General features: G+C 32.3%; 2 protein-coding genes across 19 annotated transcripts in view; one reads left to right on the forward strand and one right to left on the reverse strand.

Annotated features, from left to right (window-relative positions):
- LOC145670338 (uncharacterized) overlaps positions 1–21,111 on the reverse strand; it is a 493,290-nt gene that overhangs the window by 260,514 nt on the left and 211,665 nt on the right. For 7 of the 17 annotated variants that reach the window (XR_014128291.1, XR_014128279.1, XR_014128274.1 and 4 more), the window contains 2 exons: positions 13,707–13,955; positions 9,427–12,183 (listed from right to left, as the gene is read on the reverse strand). The exons of 5 other annotated variants lie outside the window; for them this stretch is intronic. The gene's annotated coding sequence lies outside the window, so the exon portion shown is untranslated. Of the gene's footprint in view, positions 1–9,426; positions 12,184–13,706; positions 13,956–21,111 lie in introns of those variants that run through there. 5 more of the 17 variants (XR_014128269.1, XR_014128271.1, XR_014128272.1 and 2 more) reach the window with 2 other exon arrangements.
- LOC145670337 (WD repeat-containing protein 17-like) overlaps positions 1–21,111 on the forward strand; it is a 246,114-nt gene that overhangs the window by 104,352 nt on the left and 120,651 nt on the right. For both annotated transcript variants that reach the window (XM_081738874.1, XM_081738872.1), the window contains 4 exons: positions 8,093–8,371; positions 9,233–9,382; positions 18,500–18,627; positions 20,128–20,256. In XM_081738874.1, coding sequence (XP_081595000.1) covers positions 8,093–8,371; positions 9,233–9,382; positions 18,500–18,627; positions 20,128–20,256 — 686 coding nt within the window. The remainder of the gene's footprint in view (positions 1–8,092; positions 8,372–9,232; positions 9,383–18,499; positions 18,628–20,127; positions 20,257–21,111) is intronic.

A 21,111-nucleotide genomic window follows, 5' to 3' on the forward strand; every position in this document is an offset into this window, starting at 1 on the left:
CTCGGGGGGAATTTCAATATGCGGGTGGAGGGCAAACATTGGTAGTCCACATTGAGCATGATCGAATATATGGTCCTGAAGATCTTGGTCCTTCTTAGCTCGAGAGGGGTCTCAAATTCTCCCTCAGATCACATCCTGAAAGCATCATTGCTTAAAAGCTTTTCGTAACAAATATAATATTACATTTGTTTCTCGTTCTACATTTAGAATTGGTAAAATCATAACTTATAGAGGATTATAATAAAAGCATAAAAATTACAATACCAATCATGTATAAATTATCCTGTAAGTTACCAACTTTGGATCAGATTAAAACTTAAATATTTGTTTTCGGATTGCACTTAGAAGTAAGTCCTCTCTATATAATCCTGATTGCAAAAGCCATGTTTAACACTAATTAATTAATCAATATTTATACGAATATTTTTTTTATTTTACTATTTTTACTATTCAGTATTATATACACTTCATTTCCAAAATCAAAATCTCGAAAATGTATATTGTACGAGTGCAGACTCGCAAATAAATGATTATTTATCATATATATATATATTGGTCTCTATTCGAAATTCTATTTAATCGAATCCGACAAGAACACAGACAGAAACATCGAGAACAGGTGAAAAAAAGGACGTTGTACCCGGCGGGGACTCGAAGTAAGTTCGAATGGTGCTTTATAAGCCGAACGCCTTAGACCACTCGGCTATGGTAACAACTAGTGAGTGTAGCAAAGGCTTCGAGTAGTAGTTCTTATTACAGAATAACATTTTCTATTGCCTAAAATGTAAACCTAATTTACTTTGATATAATATATCTATTAATTTGTTACATGAACACGTTTTCGTTACTTTGAGGAATGATGTATGTTGTTGATATAGATTCTATTACACATTCTTTCGTAAATATTATAGAAAGTATCAGGGTTATTTATGATTTCTTATGGAAATTGACTGGCGCATGCGCAGTACACAGACAGTTCAATTGGAAGGCGAGGAAGGAAACGCTAACAGACTGTTAGAATGTTTCATGGCTATGAAGTATAAAGAATAGCCAAAATGTATTTTACGCTTGTCATTGCGTAAAGAATCACCAGGTTAATGTTTGTCCAAGTTCTCACTAATCAACTGGACTCATGAAAGATAATTAATATTGTCATTACTGCACAATATGAAGAATAAAGAACGTATATTACACCAAATTGTTCTCGAATTCGAACTTAGCTAAGGAAGGGACAATAAACAAAATGTGATTTATTCATTAGAATTGAGATAATTCAATGAAACTAGAAATTACACAATCAAAAGCAAAAATATCGTTAAAAAGACAATAATACTTTTATCCGAGATGTGAAATAAAGTTATTAATTAACTGAAATGAAAGTAAATGTATTCTTATGTATTCTTAGAAACGTTCAAAATAAATTCACAAATACTTTTTGAAGATATACTACTCTTCCTTTACGTTTTAACGAACTAATAAGTAAACAAGCAAAGGAAAAGAATGAAGAACGAAAGTATTGCTCTTGAAAAAAATATAATAAATAAATGAAACTTAAATAAATGTTTACACAAAAAATAACACACTAGTACTTCGTGTAGTCACCTCCAGAATCAATAACTTCGTGTAGTCACCTCCAGAGTCAGTAACTTCTTGAAGTCTGGAGGGGATACTAGATACAAGTCTCGAGCAATACGACGGTGTGTCACGAAAATGTTGCCACAGTTCCATAACATGATTTTGAAGAAACGTTTGGTCTCTGTCTTCACGTCTCTCTTCCCATTCTTGCACCATGTAGGTCCACAGATGTTCAATTGGGTTCAAATCTGGGGATAGAGGGGGGCCACTCAATACAAATTAACTCTGGATGTTCATTTAGCCACTCTCGTGTTTGCCTGGAAGTGTGAACAGCACTGTTGTCATGCATAAATATATATTCTTCCTGTTCGGGGAAGTTTCTTTCTAAGGACGGTAACAACGTATTTTCGAGGATATTAATGTAAACACTGCTGTTCATTCTCTCAGGCACCGCAACTAAATCTCCAGGACCAGCAGCCGTCATGTATCCCCAAAAGTGTGCTGATATCGTCCTGAACAAGAAGTTCTGATAATATTTTGTTCAGCATACCTGGTTCCGCGCGGTCTATACAATATAACTCTGCCTTGTTGGTTAGACTTGAAAACCTTCTCGTCGGTCCAGATGACTAAGTCCCAATATGACTGAGGTTGGGTTATGTTATTCTGTGCCCATTCCATTCGTCTGGCCTTGTGAGTTTCAGTCAGGAGAGTCTTCTACGGGTCTTGAACAGTGTAGACCAGCTCCCAATAATCTTCTTCTTATTGTTTCGTGAGAACAATTAAATTATCTGGCTTTGTCCAAGAGGATTAACGTGTGGCATAGAGGTCTGTTGATTACTTCTGTAACTAAAGCTTGATCTTGAGCTGAAGTTGTCACTTTTGGCCTTCCACTTCTTAACCGAGACCTGAACCATTCACCACCTTCTTCATGTCGCTGAACCCATTTCTTGACCGTTTTCTTGTCACATCCCAGATCTCTAGCAATCTGAGGCACAGTTTGTCCCATTTTTGCTCGGTCTATGATTTCTCCTCTCAGAGCAACAGACAGTTCTCCACAGCCTTTAGAGCGAGGCATTTTGAGAACCTGTTAGAAATTTGCGTTCTGGCGTGTATGACAAATGTCGGTAAAGTGCATCTTTCTGTTTCTACTGCGCATGCACCAGTCAATTTTCATGAAAGATCATAAATAATCCTGACAATTGCTGTAATATTTATGAACGAATACGTAATAGAACCTATATTAACAACATCATTCCTCAAAGTAAAGAATACCGTAAACATAAAACAATTTCAACAGACTATGAATCAGGTCAAAATAGGCTTAAACTTCAGAGAATACAAAATAAATTTCATACTGTAACAAAAGATTGAACATGAAACACGCTTACTACATTTTCAACTTGTCACATTAGCCACGTGGACTAAGGCATTCGGTTAGAGATTCTGAGGCACCATTCAAGAATCCCACCACAGTACAATTTGATTTTACCTCTTCTTGACGTTTCTGTTTGTGATCCTACCGGATTCTATTAAATATAATTTCGTAATACGCTAAAATATACGTAATATTTGAAGTTCTTAACCTCCCATTTTTACATGTTTCAAGCTCAGTTGAGAAGAAAGAGGGAAAATGAAAGTACAAAGATTTACAATAATTACTTAGCATTTACTGTCATTGTAATTGTGGATATTTTATTTATGAAAATGTATAATGAACTAAAAATATATTTAGTAGGTCACATGTCTCCATTTTTCGATTCTAACTTGAAAGTTACAGTTTAGGCGGTGACATATCGAAGACCCAGGGGGTTGTAAGCCCTCCCATTGAAACTTTTATATTCTATTGAAATAAAAAGTGTTTCAGTTTATAATCTTGGAAAAGCAACAACCACTGTCTGTGGAGGACGGTTTATTTATACTACGATTTATCATTTCCAAATGTGTAGAAGATGTGACTGGATATTGTGTATAATCATTCAAGAAATATAAGACAACGAAGGGACTTCGTAAATCCTTGACGCCACCCCAGGAGGAGGAAGTGCGTCCCGCCTTCCCTCGGTTGGGAACTACTGCTTGCGAGGGAAACATTGTAACAGTGTGGAAGCGTTTCATTCCTCGCCTTCCAATTAAACTGTCTGTGTACTGCGCATGCGCCAGTCAATTTCCATAAAAGATCATAAATAACCCTGATACTTTCTATAATATTTACGAAAGAATATGTAATAGAATCTATATCAACAACATACATCATTCATCAAAGTAACGAAAACGTGTTCATGTAACAAATTAATAGATATATTATATCAAAGTAAATTAGGTTTAAATTTTAGGCAATAGAAAATGTTATTCTGTAATAAGAACTACTACTCGAAGCCTTTGCTACAATCACTAGTTGTTACTATAGCCGAGTGGTCTAAGGCGTTGGACTTCTAAAGAACCATTCGAACTTACTTCGAGTTCCCGCCGGGTACAACGTTTTTCTCTCTCTTTTTTGTCACATGTTCTCGATATTTCTGTCTGTGTTCCTGTCGGATTCGATAAAATAGAATTTCGAATAGAGACCAATATATATATGATAAATAATCATTTATTTGCGAGTCTGCACTCGTACAATATACATTTTCGAGATTTTGATTTTGGAAATGAAGTGTATATAATACTGAATAGTAAAAATAGTAAAATAAAAAAAATATTCGTATAAATATTGATTAATTAATTAGTGTTAAACATGGCTTTCCAATCAGGATTATATAGAGAGGACTTACTTCTAAGTGCAATCCGAAAACAAATATTTGAGTTTTAATCTGACCCAAAGTTGGTAACTTACAGGATAATTTATATATGATCGGTATTGTAATTTTTATGCTTTTATTATAATCCTCTATAAGTTATGATTTTACCAATTCTAAATGTAGAACGAGAAACAAATGTAATATTATATTTGTTACGAAAAGCTTTTAAGCAATGATGCTTTCAGGACGTGATCTGAGGGAGAATTTGAGACCCCTCTCGAGCTAAGAAGGACCAGGACCTTCAGGACCATATATTCGATCATGCTCAATGTGGACTACCAATGTTTGCCCTCCACCCGCATATTGAAATTCCCCCCGAGGATAATTTTCTGAAGTCACCACTGTTTATAAATAGTTTTTCGTTACAAATCAGAGGATAATGGAGTAGTGAGTATACTTCATTTTTTTTTAGCTATGGATTTAAGATTCGCAATTCATATAATGTTCTGTTCTAATCGAATTTGAAACAAAAGAAGTTTTCAATGAGTTACTCAAAGAAATATTTTCAGCCTCCGGATGAAAATAGGAAGACACTTAAAAAAAGAAACAACTTGCTACAGGGTTTGAACTCACAAACATGTGATTGATAGTGTACCGACCCAAACCACTCGACCGTTTTGCAGGCCTTTTGCACATATTCTTTTTCCTTTTGTGAAAGCAGTTTACTGTTCCATACTTGCTTTTGTTTATTCCGATACGACTATGAGTTCTCAGTAAATATTTAGACGTTACAGCTCTTGCAATGTATAGAAGTGTTTTTAGAATAAATCACAATCGATATTATGTGCTAATAACATACGTAAAACAGGTTGAATTCGTGAAATGATTGAGGTTGGACTGAGCGTAAATGTTTTCATAGTTAGGAGCCTGGATATGCAAACCCGCTTAACGTGGGGATTTAATTTTGTGAAATTTGGTACAGTGCAACATGAGATAAGGCATATGTATCATTTATTTCTTTTTCTGCCTGATCTTGAAATTTTGGAAAAGTAGAAGCTACGCAATTTTGAATTAGCAAAAATCATGATTCACTTTTGTATTTTGGTATTAAAATAATACTAATAAAAAGTTACCTGTCAATTCCAAAGCTAGAATTTTAAATAATTTTAGCCATTTCGTTGGATTCAAGTGTCCATCAGTTGCTCCTTTTCCTATGCTCTGGTCTCTTAGTGTTCTTTTATTATTAACCAAATGTTTTGAAAATTCAATTCCTTTGAGTATTGCGAAATTAGAAGAGTATATTAAGATAAGGCCTTATTTAATTTCTTACGCTGTAGCTCTCTAATGAGATTTCTATTCAGATACACGACACCACTGACGAACCAAATAAGCTTGAAGTAAAAATAATTTGAACTTACCTTCTTCCGTATTTGAATGATTTGCGAGAAAGCACAGGAAATTATCCAATATATTCTACAGTTAAATAAAAAGAAAAGTAAAAATAGCAGAATCGATAAAGGATTGTTGTCAAGAAGATGGCATACATTTAACTGGGCAATAAGTGGTAAACACATCAACTTATAACCCTATTAGTTTGAATTTCTAGATGGAATGCCTCTGTTAACAGTCTCACATATTAACTAGATGTTAATAAGTAGGGAAAATATTAATTGACATCTCCAAATGAATATCCAAGTAATTTAGCCATCACTATTATGCTCTTGTTTACAAGGTATTTCTAATTCTAACTCTGAATACATATCCGTCACTCCCTTCATATCCTTCACTATCGAGCCTGTACGGAATAAAACCTTCTGCTTGACTTAGAGTCTTAATCATATATTCCTCCTTTGAGGATCGGCCTGGAAAACACTCAGAGAAGGCAGGCTTACTAGCCATTTGACTGCACGTAAATCTAGGTCCATATTTTGTATCCTGACAATGGATTAACGTCTGTTAAATATTATTAAAACTGATTATTTTTCCTGTTATTCAATGCTAGGTATGACGTGACTTGAAAATAAAAAGTTTGTGATTTCCATGTTCTAATTAAAATACAATTAAAAAAATGTTGCTATCCAATACGATCTGCAACACCTAAGTGCTAACTCTAAACAGACTCATAATGATTACTAATGGATATAAATGACACATAATACAAAGCATTAACGTGACTATTTACAAGAAAGGATTAAATACTATACGAAAAAAGACTTGCGAAAGTTTTCAACCATCAAGGACATAAACAGGGATGTATAAACAAATAAGAAAAAACTGTTTAGCAGTTTTAAATATGGCAAATGATAATGGTTAAATCTATTATTGTCTAAGTAGTGCGTAAGACATATTCTTACATTGTTAAAGTATATATACAGAAGAATCTTGAAATCTGCAGTTCTTTCATAAAGAAATTGTCGGAAAAATCTACATGAACAACCAATTTATCAAGAAGTCTTTTTCAATTTTAGATTCCTTGCATTAAAAGTTCTTGTTTTCTATAAAGTGATTCGATCTTCAAGCGAGAGACTTAACCTAGTGAACAAAACTACAGAATAAGTGGTTGAAACTGTAAAGAGAATCTCTTACAGACGCAATCAATGAAGCCAATGTTCCACCTATCTATTTAAGAATTATAACACCAGTCATCAAATTTGATTTAATAAATAATTGCTTTTGCAAAATTAGTCTTTGAATACGATCCAATAAACATCTGTAGTTTTGACAAATTACTTAATACTGTTTTAATATATTAAACAATAAAGAAACACTGTTTTAAAACATAACTTTGATCAATATTTCAATTTTTATTTAATACGTTAAGCTTTCTTTATTTCTTTTTTTTTTTTTTTTTTGACAAGAGATTGGGGGGAGGGAGAAGTTTCCCCGATTTCAGTTGAACTAGCCAACTTATTCAGAAGACAATTGACAGTACTTTTGAGCCAATTAAAACGAATAAAACAAGCTACAATTCGTTAAAATACGGTAATTATCATAACGGGTACAAACAAATATGTGAAAATAACTACTTTCCATAAAAGATATTCCTGAATGAAATAAAATTTTAATAATTTTAATAAAATGAAGGATGATGGAATATTTTCAAGCCCATATTCATCAATGACACATAAAATTGACTTATGTCCAACTATTTTAATTCATGCGGCAGAAACCTTGTTGATTAGTGTAATTAAACCAGTTTAAATTTAGAAAGACCTTAAAATAGCAAACCACCTATTACGTAGTCAAAAGTTTGAAATAAATATTATGCTGTAAAGAGAGATCTAAAGTGCAGAAAACCTTTCGATTTCAAGTAGGAAAATCATCATCACTCTAGAATAGAAGGAAAAAAGAACATGAGATATCATAAATCAAATTTCAATCCGATTCCTCAATTAGGATTTATTTAAGAAAGAAAATCCGAACTTAAACTCTTCTATTCATACTAGAAATTAAAGATCTTTATATACTGAAAAATTTTCATTAATTATTGGTAATTAATTTTAACATTGTTGCTATGTTAACATATGTTTTATGTTGTTGTTGTCATAGAAACTTCCAAAAATATTACTTTCTCTGTTCTACATGTGTATGTGTACAATAAATGACAATCCAAATTGTTCTACACAACTGGACTAAATCTGTAGGTTTATGATAGTATCTACTTTTGTAATTACGTCTTGATACTTAAAACACATTAACTGTAATTTCATTTGAAGGTAGCGAATTACATGAATTTCAAATTAAATTCTAATTTATAAACTGTGTACAATTTTTGTTTCGTTGAGGACACACGCAAAAGGTGTTTATGGTGAAGTGGAATCCAGCCGAACAAGGCATTTTGTGCAGTGGATCAGACGATATGAGCATAAGGATATGGAATTACATCGACAGAACTTGCCTTAAAATAATGGTTGGACACGACAGTTTAGTGAGAGGCCTTGCTTGGTGCCCTGAACTTCCCCATTTGTTAGTATCCGGGAGCTGGGATTTCACAATTAGAGTCTGGGACATCAGAACGGGAGATTGTGTTGATGTCATGAGAGATCACGGTGCTGATGTATATGGTAAGTAGATGTGATTTGCATGTTAATGTAAGTAATATCAATACACTATCCTACACAACTGTAAAGAGTGTTTTACGGGTGGTCAAAATATATTGAAGAGGTATTAAGCATAGTAGGATGGTGTTCTTTCATTAAAAGCCAGAAATTTTCACTTTTTTTTAAAAATCTTTTTGTGACTTTCTTATTCAAGTACCGCCTTTGTTTTTCTGTGGTGGATTTTACAATTAAAAGAGTGACATTACAACATTCACTACTATATTCAGTCAGGAGCTGGTAATTTTGATTGGTTCTCAAACTGACATTTCTCTGGTTGCCATGGAGAGTAAGTTATGCAACCCATCATACCCATGGTGTCTATTTGATTGCATAAACACCTAATCCAGTACCTGAAAGTGATACATATTGTCATAGGTGTTTCACGGGTTGCCTAAATTCAAACTGGCAGATAAGAAAAAAGTGTCATAAGTTGAAAAACAGCTACAACCCGTTTTGATTTTGCTATTAAATTTCTCTTGCACTTCTTTCTCCGTCGGGAAACACAATTTAGGTATTGTGAGCTTCAGTAGATGTTATATTAGAACCTAATATTAGGTCAATTTACGAAATTTAAAAATATTAACGGCAATTTTGGACATAACGTTAACTTAATGGTGGTAAAACTCACTATTCACATAATTATTTCTTTCCTTACAGTTATGTCGTGTCAGTATGTGTGAAATAGGAAACTTGTGTAGCACTGGCTTAGCTTACAAGGGTTAGCTTAAAGTGAAGTTTTGTGTAAATTTACTATTCACCTTGTACCTAATGTTCATATGAATAAACAAATATCTACTTATGAAACTAAATTTTATCTTTCTTTAGGGCTTTGTATCCATCCATTCCGTCCTCTTCTTCTGGCTTCAAGTTCCAGAGACTCAACTGTTCGTCTCTGGTCTCTGGCTCCATTAGTTTCTACTATACTCCTAACACCAATCTCTGGACGACCAACTAGTACTTTGCTTGGAAGTGGAGGTATGTAATGGGTTAATGAATAAAAATTATAGTTTTATCACTTTTTTATTTTACAAAATGTCTCGTAGTTAAGAGTAAATTTTGACCTTTTTTATTACCAAAATACACAACTTAATACCACTTAGAGAAATTAGATTAGAAATTTAAATTAGAATTAGACTTGGCTAATAGACAAAAATTGATTTCACAGAAAAATTTTAAAGTAGAATAAGTATGTCCATTTGATTGTGTTAACCATAATATATATTATTTAATATTAATAATATATTGTACACAATTGCGTGGTATGTATATCTCCTATAATTATAAATAAAACTAATATATATATGCTAAGTTAAAGCTTTATATTGTCTACTACACATCGTTATTCAGTGACAATAAACAGTAATTATACGAATCTTCCGGGAGATCGTCGGCACCCACCATCAACCAACAGCAGACGCTGAGGCTAACAAATAAATTAGCGCCCCTCTGGTTTCGCGTATTTCGTCAAAAATTAAGATGATACTGCAAAAATATAACACTAAGGCCTCAGAAATTCCTCCTAAACCCATAGAAAAGTACATTACAAATTTTAAAGCATATTTTTACTCATCCTCAACAAAGTAGTGGAGTTTATCGGGTTAAAAGTCAATGCGACAGAACGTATATAGGTCAAACAAAAAGGAATATTTGAACTAGAATAGCTGAGCACATTCGCACATCGAAATCTCGTAGCTTAACACACAATTATCCGGATTGGCAGCACATCTGAAAGATAATAACTATAACATTGCTAATTCATGTTTGATTGAAAAAGCAAAAACAACAACTGAATGAAAAATTAAGGCCTATTACAGTCATAAAGAGAAACCTACACTCAATTTAGATAAAGAAGGCTTAAATGCGTTTTGGAGCAGTCGTTTTACTACTTATTTCCGCTGTCTGGAAGGTAATGAAAAAACCGTGAACAACAGGGAACAGTGACAAGTGAGTGGCCATTAATATTTGTTCACTTTCGACAAGAAGATTTCTGCTTCTCATATTTTAAATCCTTTTAACCATTTTTCACCTATCTACATTTCTACCCCATGCTTTAACTCCTTTTCAAATTGTGTCTATGCCGAACATGGAAACAGGGTTTTCCGAAAGCGCTTCCTAGAAGAATACATTGTCCTTTGCGGCGAGTAGTAGCCTTTTGTTTACTTTTCTTTCTAGTAATTATCTAGTAATTATACAAGTTTATGGTTGTTTGTCTGTTCGTTGATGTTTAGTGTGTCCCTTTTCAATATCAAGACTATATGAAGCGTGGACCAACAGTTTAAGATGGAGTTCGAACCATAGTAAAGTGTTTAAATTTCAATGGTCTCCTACCGAGAATTGAATTCGGGACACTCTGCACCGTAAAGACACTAACCAATGGGGAACACACGTCTTTTCGTTTATCCCACAAATTAGATGAATACATTGGGTCAATGCATAAGCTCGTGTCGTTCTTATATTTTATTTTTATTCTGCTGCTCTGTTAATTCAAATACAAATACAACATAGACATAACATTAACATATTCTACGAATGTAACAATACATTGCATACATTTTACTGTCATTCACATTATCTCACAAACACTCAGCGATGTATGACCTTCTGCCAACATTCAGGTAGCAATTCAATGCCTCGCCTGTGGAACTTTTGGTTTCAACTGGAAGAAATCTGTTAGCCATTGGTCAAGAAAAGCTTTTCTGTGCTGTTCTTTAAGCAATTGCTTCATTCCCGTACACTGCACAAATTGTTCTCGCAGCTTCTGCTGCATTGGATCCTCGCTTAAACTCGAAGAGTAAAATGTGACGGAAATGATATACTTGACACTCCATATTAGTTTGTATGAAATATATACAATAATACGTTCATAATCAATAAAACCTGTGTTTCACAACCAAGGATGTCATAAATAGAGGATCTGCCCATATGTATCGTCATCCTATTAAACCGATGAAGCCAAAAAGCAACAAAGTATCGGTACGTCTGATTGGTTACTCTCGTTTCCATTATCGTCTGATTGGCTACTTTCGTTTCCGCCATGATTGTTGGCTCAAAACATTGAGATCATATTGGGAGGAGTGGGCAGAGTAGGGGTGGCGAAACTGTGACGTATGGCTTCAAGATTTTGTTGTAAGGGCACATCCTCTATTTTATAAGATCCTTGTTCACAACACATAAGCTCCAAACTACGGTAAAACAACGGAATAACGATAAACAATCTCTTCACGCCGCATTGTTGCCAGCCCAAAAGAAAATCGTACGAACTTAGGCATTGACTCAATAAGATTTTTTTAAATGTCGTTAAATCATGATTTTCTTCATCTTAGCACTAAACATAGCATAATTATTCATGGGCATTTGTGTATTTGGTACAATATATTTGAGACATTTCTTTTTTTTTCTGTCCTTTATTTATTTATTTTCTTTTTGAACATTATCTATGATGGAAAACTTCAATGTACTAATGAAACAATACGTTAAATATTCGGGAATTTTCAATTTATTTGGGCTCAAAATATCCAATAAATTATTTGTACGCCTTATATCTAGAGGACTACATATAGTGTAGCCAAAACCAAACTATCATTTAACTCATTATGATGTGCTTGTCCAGTAAAAAATACGAAAACTTGGTTTAGGGGTTATTCAAAAATTGTTGTGGCTCCTGACTAAAAAAATCCAATATATTTCAATCAAAATGTTATTGTACGCCTTATGTCTGAAGAATTACAGTGTAGCCAAACCCAAACGATCACTTCACTTAATATGATGTGCTTATTCTGTTATAAAAAGAAAAAGAAAAACTCGATTTAGAAGCCATTCAAAAATGTTGTGACCCTTATCCACAAACTAATTATTGGCCAAGCTCGCATTCTTTTGATCCATTTTTTGGATCATTCTTAAAATTCTTGTAATTACTTGTATTTTATTATTTATTAAAAGAAAGAAGAAACATTACAATATGCATAACACAAATTACAATAGTACATTAAAAATTCCAGATATCCAAAAGTATATAGATACAAAATTAGAGAGAGAGAAAGAGAGAGAGAGAGAGAGAAAGAATATAACTCAATTATAAAATAACAGCATAATAATGCGAATAGCTTGTTTACAAATTACAAAAAATCAATAAATAAATAAATAAATAAATAAATAAATAAATAAATAAAATAAAATAACTGTAAGTTCGAATTTACCTTTATTTACATTGTGTACTTCATCCTTGTCTACAGGAAATTAGAGTTACAGATTTCTCATACCTATGCTGTTTAACCCTTTTAGGATTTCCACTTTTTGAGGTTAATTTTACTGCTTAAACAGCTACTGCTTCCTTACTATTTATCGTAGGATCATTGTTCATATATCGTTTTCTTCAGGATAGAGAATAGTTTCTAACAGTACTAACAGTACCACTTGCTTGTCCGTATTATACACCAGAAACGGGAACGTCGGGTAAAACCGGGAAATTTTTCGAAAAAAATTCTACCAAAATTCTTGCGCCCCTCTGTCCCGGGCATGGGTTCACGTAGGGATCCGAATAAACAAAAAACAATACGCTGCTATGTGTATAATACATGTGCAAAATTTTAATCTTGTATCTTGAAAACTGAGGTCGGGAGAAATTTTTGAAAGTCTCAAGATGATTCATTTTTCATATGTATATATAGATAGATATAGATAGATAGATATATAGATATCAAAGAGAAAGAAATATATATATACACTTGTAATTAGTATTTGATCTGGAGTCATGGTTCAAACGCCATTTCCTTCAGTGTAAAGAGACCTTTCCAACGGTAGCACTTACATGTCCGTAACATACACCTGAACCCTAAAATTTGGGAAGAAACTGGACTTTTTTTCTTTTTTTTTTTCTTTTTTTTTCTTTTTTTTGAAAACCCCGCTACAACACTTTGCCTCTCTGGCCCGAATCTGATTTCACATAGGAACCTGAAAAAATTTTAGAAATACCCAAAGGTACACAGAATCTATGTGCATAGTTTCAATCTTATATCTTGAAAACTAAAGGTGTGATTTTTTTTAAATTTGACAGTTTGGATTTCAGAAGTCTCATCTTCAATTTCAATTCCAGTTTATTTAAAAATTGAGTTAAGGCTTGTGTCATATCTTCCATTCGGTCTAACACATAGTTACATTGTCAATAATAACAAACAAAAATAAAATAGAAAAGAAAAAAATACCGAGTATAGCAACAACGTTGCAAAATAAATTCATTTAAACATACAAAAGAAAAAAGTAATAATAAGAGTAATGATCATGTGTTAGATAGAATACATACCGTAAATATTGATTTAGTTAGTTGTGTTGGTAAGTCTGAAATACTAAGTAATTTTTGAGTTGATTTTTAAACATTTCTATCGAGGATGGCTTTTGAATATCTTCTGGAAAGTCATTCCAAAATTTCACAGCTATGACAGAGAATGAATTTGAACAGTACTAGTTTTATGCCTCGGTAGAGAAAGTAGAGTGACGTTTCGTTACTCCTGGCACTATAATTTGTCATACATTAGTTCCAATATTTGGTTTCCTGTACGAGATAAAATGAAATTTGTTAATAACTTTTGTTGTAAGTGAAGTAAGAGAAAGAAATATATTAATAATTTTTGTGTTTTAGTAATTAAATTGTTCAATAATTGCTGAATGTAACACATGTAGGACTACTAGTGCCATACTTACGATTAATCTTGTTTGTCCTATGTAATGACACATGCTGAATAGTTCAATTTCTTGTTGACTTTCTGTCAGCAGTTTTGTGACATTGTAGGCATTTTTTTCAAGACACAGAAGGTTAAAAATATGTGAGGGTAAAGGGATAAAAGGTGTATACAAGACAAGAATACGTCACACTTTCTAAAATCACAATACAATTTCATTTAGACTCATACTAAAATCGTGTGATTTTCATGGATTATACTGGACAACCACCCCATCAGAGTGTTTTTCATAGATATTGCTGGGTCTAATAGTCATAATTTCATATCTTCATTAAAAGAAACAGAAGCAAAAGTCAGCGACAGTTCGATAGTTCAACATATAACATTACATTCGGGGTAAATCATAGATATGCATTGCATGTTTTTATGCATGAAAATAGCTTTACACTGTACAAGAACTGTGATTTGATTTTTTAATGTTGAAATATAAAGTTCGTCAGAGGAGAGAATTGGAAGATACGCTATTATGAGACAGAATTGAATAAGTTTCGTGGATTTTCGATAATTGTAGAAATACATATATTCAGTTTAATACTAATTCTATCCTTAATTAGTAAAAGCAGTCAAAATTGCTGAGATCTCATCTATAAGCAAACGGACTTTTCCGTAGAACTACAAACTTATTAACTTAATAGAAATTTACAAATAATTATCATGAAGCAAACAACATTACATCTGTTACCACATAAGCTCGAGATGTAAGACGTTCACACTTCCTTGTGTTTAAATACAAATTGTGCCATTAAGTGTGTAATCATGTCGATCCACTTCAACATAAAATAATGTCCCTTGGAGATTACTAGTACTTTCAACATCCTATCCTCAAGTTACAATTCCATTCTAATCAAATTCCAGTAATTCCAAATCACAACCTGTCCTCAAAACATGAAATTTTAAATATATATATATATATATATATAAACTTTGATGAAAAGAGTTAACGCTAAAAATAAGTAAACTCGTAATCACTAAATCTAAATGCGCAAAAAACTTACTAAAAATCTAACTTTTTTTTTATAAACCTTAATTCCATCGTGGTAGTCAATTTAACATTCATACAAGAATTTATACTAAATTAATCCTAAAATCAAATTCTAACAACAATACCTAAAAGGGGTCTATCCGATTTGCCTTAAGGACTAGACTGTGTCACGTGATCAGCTCAAAAGTCATGTTTCGTGCTAAATTGAGTCTTGGAGATTCCAAATCCGGATGTGAGATATTTCAAGCACGTAACCTTCGCGTGGAGCACCCTGGATAATTCGAAGGAGATACATATACTTTATCATTAGTGTTGATTGTACTCAAACAACTTGACTTTTGACAATGTTGTATCAATATTTACCTTACGTGCAATGGTACATCATTTCTAAGCTCTTCACTATGTCTTTGCAATAAGCTTTCTATTAGCCATATCCTTATAGTTTGTGAGATATGTGGACGACTTAACTTTTTCATTGATTTCCCATTGACATTAATGTCCATGTTTCGTGCTTTTCGACTATGTTCCATCCATTTTAGAACAATTTGCTTTTGGAATATAGAATCTACATAGTATCTTCTACATTTGAATGAATTTCAGCCATCTCTCTCTTTTGGTTTTTGAGATAATTGGAGGAATTATTTTTTACTGATTTTCCATTGACATTAATGTTAAAGTTTTGTGCTTTTTGACTATGTTCCATCCATTTTAGAACAATTTACTTTTGGAATACAGAATCTACATAGTCTCTTTTACATTTGAATGAATTTCAGCCATCTCTCTCTTTTGGTTTTTGAGATAAGTGGAGGAATTATTTTTTATTGATTTTCCATTGGCATTAATGTTAATGTTTCGTGCTTTTTGACTATGTTCCATCCATTTTAGAACAATTTGCTTTTGGAATATAGAATCTACATAGTATCTTCTACATTTGAATTAATTTCAGCTATCTCCCCCAAAATCTGTTTACATCATTGCAACCAGATAGGCCCTTTTATTTAAAAAACTCTCTTTTGTCCTTGAATCAATGTTTGTCATTGCTGCCCCTTTTATTAAATGTAGACCGCGTAGTATCACGGGAAATGGCGCGTCTTTCGATAATACGTAATAATAAAATACATGTACATACTGCAAATAAATTGCCTTCAAGATTTCAAATAAATATTTTCCAAATAGGAAAAATTAAAATAAATAAATTTAAGATAATTATAATTTCTTTTAGTTCAATAAATTGTTCGAATAAGTTAAAAAGTCAGTATCATGAATTAGGTGCAATGTGACTACCTAAGTTTGAAGTAGAAATGTGTTATGAAATGAAACATAGAGAACACTATATAATTAGGCAAAAATTGCTTGTTTTAATAAATAAACGTTGTAATCTTAGTAAAGAGGTTCTTTTTTCCGTTGCACCATTCTTCATGTTACTTTAACTAAAGTCATCACACACTAGATCAGTGATAACCAATTTATAACGTTCTGAGGGCCAGGAAAAAATAATCGTATTTGAGGACCATTTTGCATTGTATTTCTCTCCCCTTCTCGCTCCTTCCTGAGGTAACAGTTCACTTGATTGTGCATAAGTCATACATTTTCTGAATCTTTGTTCTGTCCTGCCTCTTGTTTCATATATCTAGGCCAATTAGAACCTGAGAGCTAAGAAGATTTCAGTGGCTCGGGCGAACATAATGTTATGTCACATTTTCTAACTTCCGAAGAAACTAGAAAACAATGTTGACCGTTCCCATGTAATTCAATGAAATGGCACATACCAAGTAAGCTTCCCCTGCCATCTGGAGGTACAATTCCGAAAATATGCTAAGTACATACTCTTCTGTAGTTCGGTTACAACCCATTCTATCTAATAACTTAATTTCAACGGAAGTATAGCTTACTTTAATGTTTGTCCGAGCCACTCACTTGAAAATAATTATATGAAATCTGTAATTTTCTAATAACCGGGCTGGTGCCTACGGCCTTACCTTGCAGAAGTCTGGTAACCAAAAAGTTAAAGAAAATCTTTTTATAATTAAAAGTCAAATCTCAATTCAGGTATATTGTGTTGGCTAGCTCCCCCTGTTACGAATGGAGTTAAAAAAAAAAAAAAAAAGAACGAATCATAGATACTCTTTCATTTTTATTCGTAGGTCGCCGTTTGGCCATCATTGTTTTACATAACTCTTGAGAAAATGTCATATAAAGACTTTCGGCTTTAGATTAACGAGAATTACAGTAGAATATACATGTACACAGTTCAATAGAACAGGTTCTCAAAGTGGGGTACGCGGACCCCTGGGGTCCGTGGGAGGTAGCAAGGGGGTCCGCGACGAATAAAAATTGAAATATGTTATAATAAAATGGAGCTCACAACTGTTATGCAAGAAGCATTCTTTTCAGTTACTGAAAAGAAAGCAATTAGAAATTATACTTACGTTTGTAAATTTAAATGTTTTCCTACTTTACTAAATTTCTGCCCTGTCAGTATGAAGAGTTGTCTAAAAAGGCAGTGCAACATTTGATGCCTTTCCCTACTACTACTTACTTATGTGAACAGGGGGTCTGCGGATCACTTTCCGAATGCACAGGAGGACCGCGTTATCGGAAACGTACAATCTGTAATACAATACTGCAATCTACTGCAATAGAATATTTTAGAACCGTACGAAATTTCTAATTTCAAAAACACTTTAAAATAATCTCAAGAAACATATTTCAGGATTGCTGTTTTAAAATGTTTAGTGTTACACTCTATTTTAATTAATAAAAGGCTTGTGTTTTGATAAGCCATTCTTGCAGAAACTTAGGGTACTTGAGGAAGACACTAAATTCAAGATCATGGATTTTAACCATTAGATCTACGTTCTTGCAAAAGACTTTGACTGATTCTATTTATCCGATAATTATTAAGTAAAACTAAATGAGACTTAAATTATCTTCCACAGAAAATAATTCTTGTGTGCAAGGCGTCCTCAGGTTGCAACACAGTTCGATTCCTACGACAGTCACATAATATGAATTTTGGTGTAAGTTAAAACACATCCGAACCTAAGTTTCTAATCTTTCCTAACACAGTTGTAAAATCTTAATTAGAACATAAAATCTGATCTTCCTTTCTCATACACCGCATTACTGTTTATTCTTTCGCTCTGCGTAACCTAACCTAACCTAACCAAACTGGTTCTTGCACATAGTCTGTAGGTACGACGCTAACGAAGTAAGCAAAAAACACTCACATTTTAATTTGTGAAAGTTTTTATGGGAGTTGTCGCCATAAACTTGAAACATCGTACATATCAAGACTATCGAAAGCCGAGAATTCTCTTTATTAGTTTCATATTTCAAGTTGAATAGTGATAACTATTATTCTTTGATTTTTAGACTACATACTGAAGACAAGTGCACCTCCCAAACTCTGTGGCCTACGCGGGATTCACTTGTCTAATGTTATGGCTGATGAAGTAGAAAATACCCAGCAACATTTGAAAATTATCACTGATATTCTCTGTGTGAGTATAATTTGCTTTATGTATTATAATTAAAGTAAATATTAGTAGTGATACAGTCAAATCAGTCATTTGAATGATCTTGTTTTATTTCTGTGGTACCTGCAATTTCTTTTGATATATGTATGTATATGTGTATGTATGTATGTAGAAGTTAGTCTGTCAGTTGCCAAGTTTGCCAAGTTTGATTATCTTGGAACTTAGCTGCTACTTTATTCCTTTGCTTCTAACACTAAATCCATTTGTGTGTCTTGATCATCTGAAGTAATATATTGGAATCGTCATCATAGGATTGTATCTTTATCACAGGTCGTCGTCATAACAGGTATTCTATTTTCATAATCATCATCATATGTACTTTATGATAGACAGATAAGAATTTTATCTTTATTCGTGGGTTTAATATCATCATAATAGGTACTTTATCGTCATCATTATATGTATTTTATCATGATCATAAGTAATCATTATCATAATTGTTTTATAATCATCATAGGTACTTCATCTGCATCATAGATATTTTTATCATTATCATAGATATTTTATCTTCATCATATATATATTTTATTATCATCATAGGTATTTATCTTTTTCATAGTTATTTTATGATCATCATATGTATTTTTATCATTATAATAGGTATTTCATCATCATTATCATAAAAATTCTATCTTCATCGTAGGTTTCATATCGTCATCATAAGTGCTTTATCGTCATCATATATATATTTACCATCGTTATATGTATTTTATCATAATCATAAGTAACCTATATTTATCATAATTTATCATATTTATCATAAGTAACCTATATTTCATCATCATCATAGGTATTTTATCATTATCATAGGTATTTTATCTTCATCATAGATATTTTATTATCATCATAGGTATTCTTTCTTCATCATAGATGTTTTATCATCATCATAGTATTTTATCTTTATCATAAGTGTCCTATCATCATTGGCAGGTTATTATGTGCAAATTAAAAAGTTTCGATATGCAGGGTGCACTTTCCCCAAAATAAGTATTTCTTCACATATTGGTGAAAACGACTTCGTGCTCACCCCGTATACATATACCGAACAATCTTCCGTATTATATATTTCGTGTTTTGTTTTAACGTGCTATGTGATGTCTATTGCTTTCACGCACAAATTCACAAGGTAATTTTCTTTATATTTTGATCTAAATACAAATTGAATATTTTGATTTTACAAACGTAGAACGGTGATCGACAAATAACAGAATATTTCACTGTAATCTGCTATTAATGAAGCTGAAGCACAGTTATGTTATTCAATTTTTTTATTTTTTTAACTTAGAAAATAGTTTATTAAACTAAGTCAAAACGTATATTTCATTCAACCTTTAATCAAATTAACAAGCTCATATTTATTGAAAAATTTCGATGACTTCTTATATCAAGAATTTGTGTTTAATTAATAGTAATGTATTTTCTTTAGTTAAAAAATTACGTAAGACTGTGCTAATTTTCTTCCAGGGTGATATAACAGTGAGAAACTTATGGGACCTGGTGACAATTTTGCAAGGTGTATCAGATGTTGCCCAATTATCTCCAAGTTATATGCAAGGCATCACTCACATTTCGCATGTTACAAAATGTAAGATGGTTAGTAATTATTATTCAGAAAATATAGACTAACGTAATTAATTCCATAGAAATAAAAATTAACATGAAGTGGCAGTGATGTTATAATTCAAAACTAGTGACTGCTCGAAACAATTACAAAAGGTATTTTTAGTATGAAGGTATCGTTTTCCTGCATAATACAGTATTATAGCAATAAAGTGAAATTAGTTTTTAATATTAATAACGTGAGATCAGGATTAAGTTTCTAAACAACTTTTAAACCGCCTAATTAAGCAATTAAGACAAACAAATGTTCGAGAGTTGAATGTTTCAAGTTTTAATTACTTTATAACATTACTTATAATTTGTCAATTCATTTCACTCGGTTGGTTAGATTAGAGTTTAGCGTTCCTTTCAGTCTCGAGACTATATGAAACATAGACATACAGCTTAGCGTGAGATCCGAACCATATGAGCTCTTACCGGGAATCTAATTCGGTTCTTCGGCACCATAGGCGCATATGTTAACCATATAGAAATCGGGAAGCTCAATTTATTTTACGTTGAAGCTTCATTTTGTAAAAGTAGATTAAATAAATAATAATAGAAACAAAATAACTTTATTAGGTAAGCTCAATTTATTTTACGTTAAAACTTTACTTTGTAAAAGTAGATTAAATAAATAATAATAGAAACAAAATAACTTTCTTGAGCAAAATAACTTTATTGAGGAAGCTCAATTTATTTTACGTTAAAGCTTCACTTTGTAAAAGTAGATTGAATAAATAATAATAGAAACAAAATAACTTTCTTGAGCAAAATAACTTTATTGAGGAAGCTCAATTTATTTTACGTTAAAGCTTTACTTTGTAAAAGTAGATTAAATAAATAATA

This window comes from Thermobia domestica, chromosome 14, assembly GCF_964235325.1.
Source record: "Thermobia domestica chromosome 14, izTheDome1.hap1.1, whole genome shotgun sequence".
NCBI classification, from domain to species: Eukaryota; Metazoa; Arthropoda; class Insecta; order Zygentoma; family Lepismatidae; genus Thermobia; species Thermobia domestica.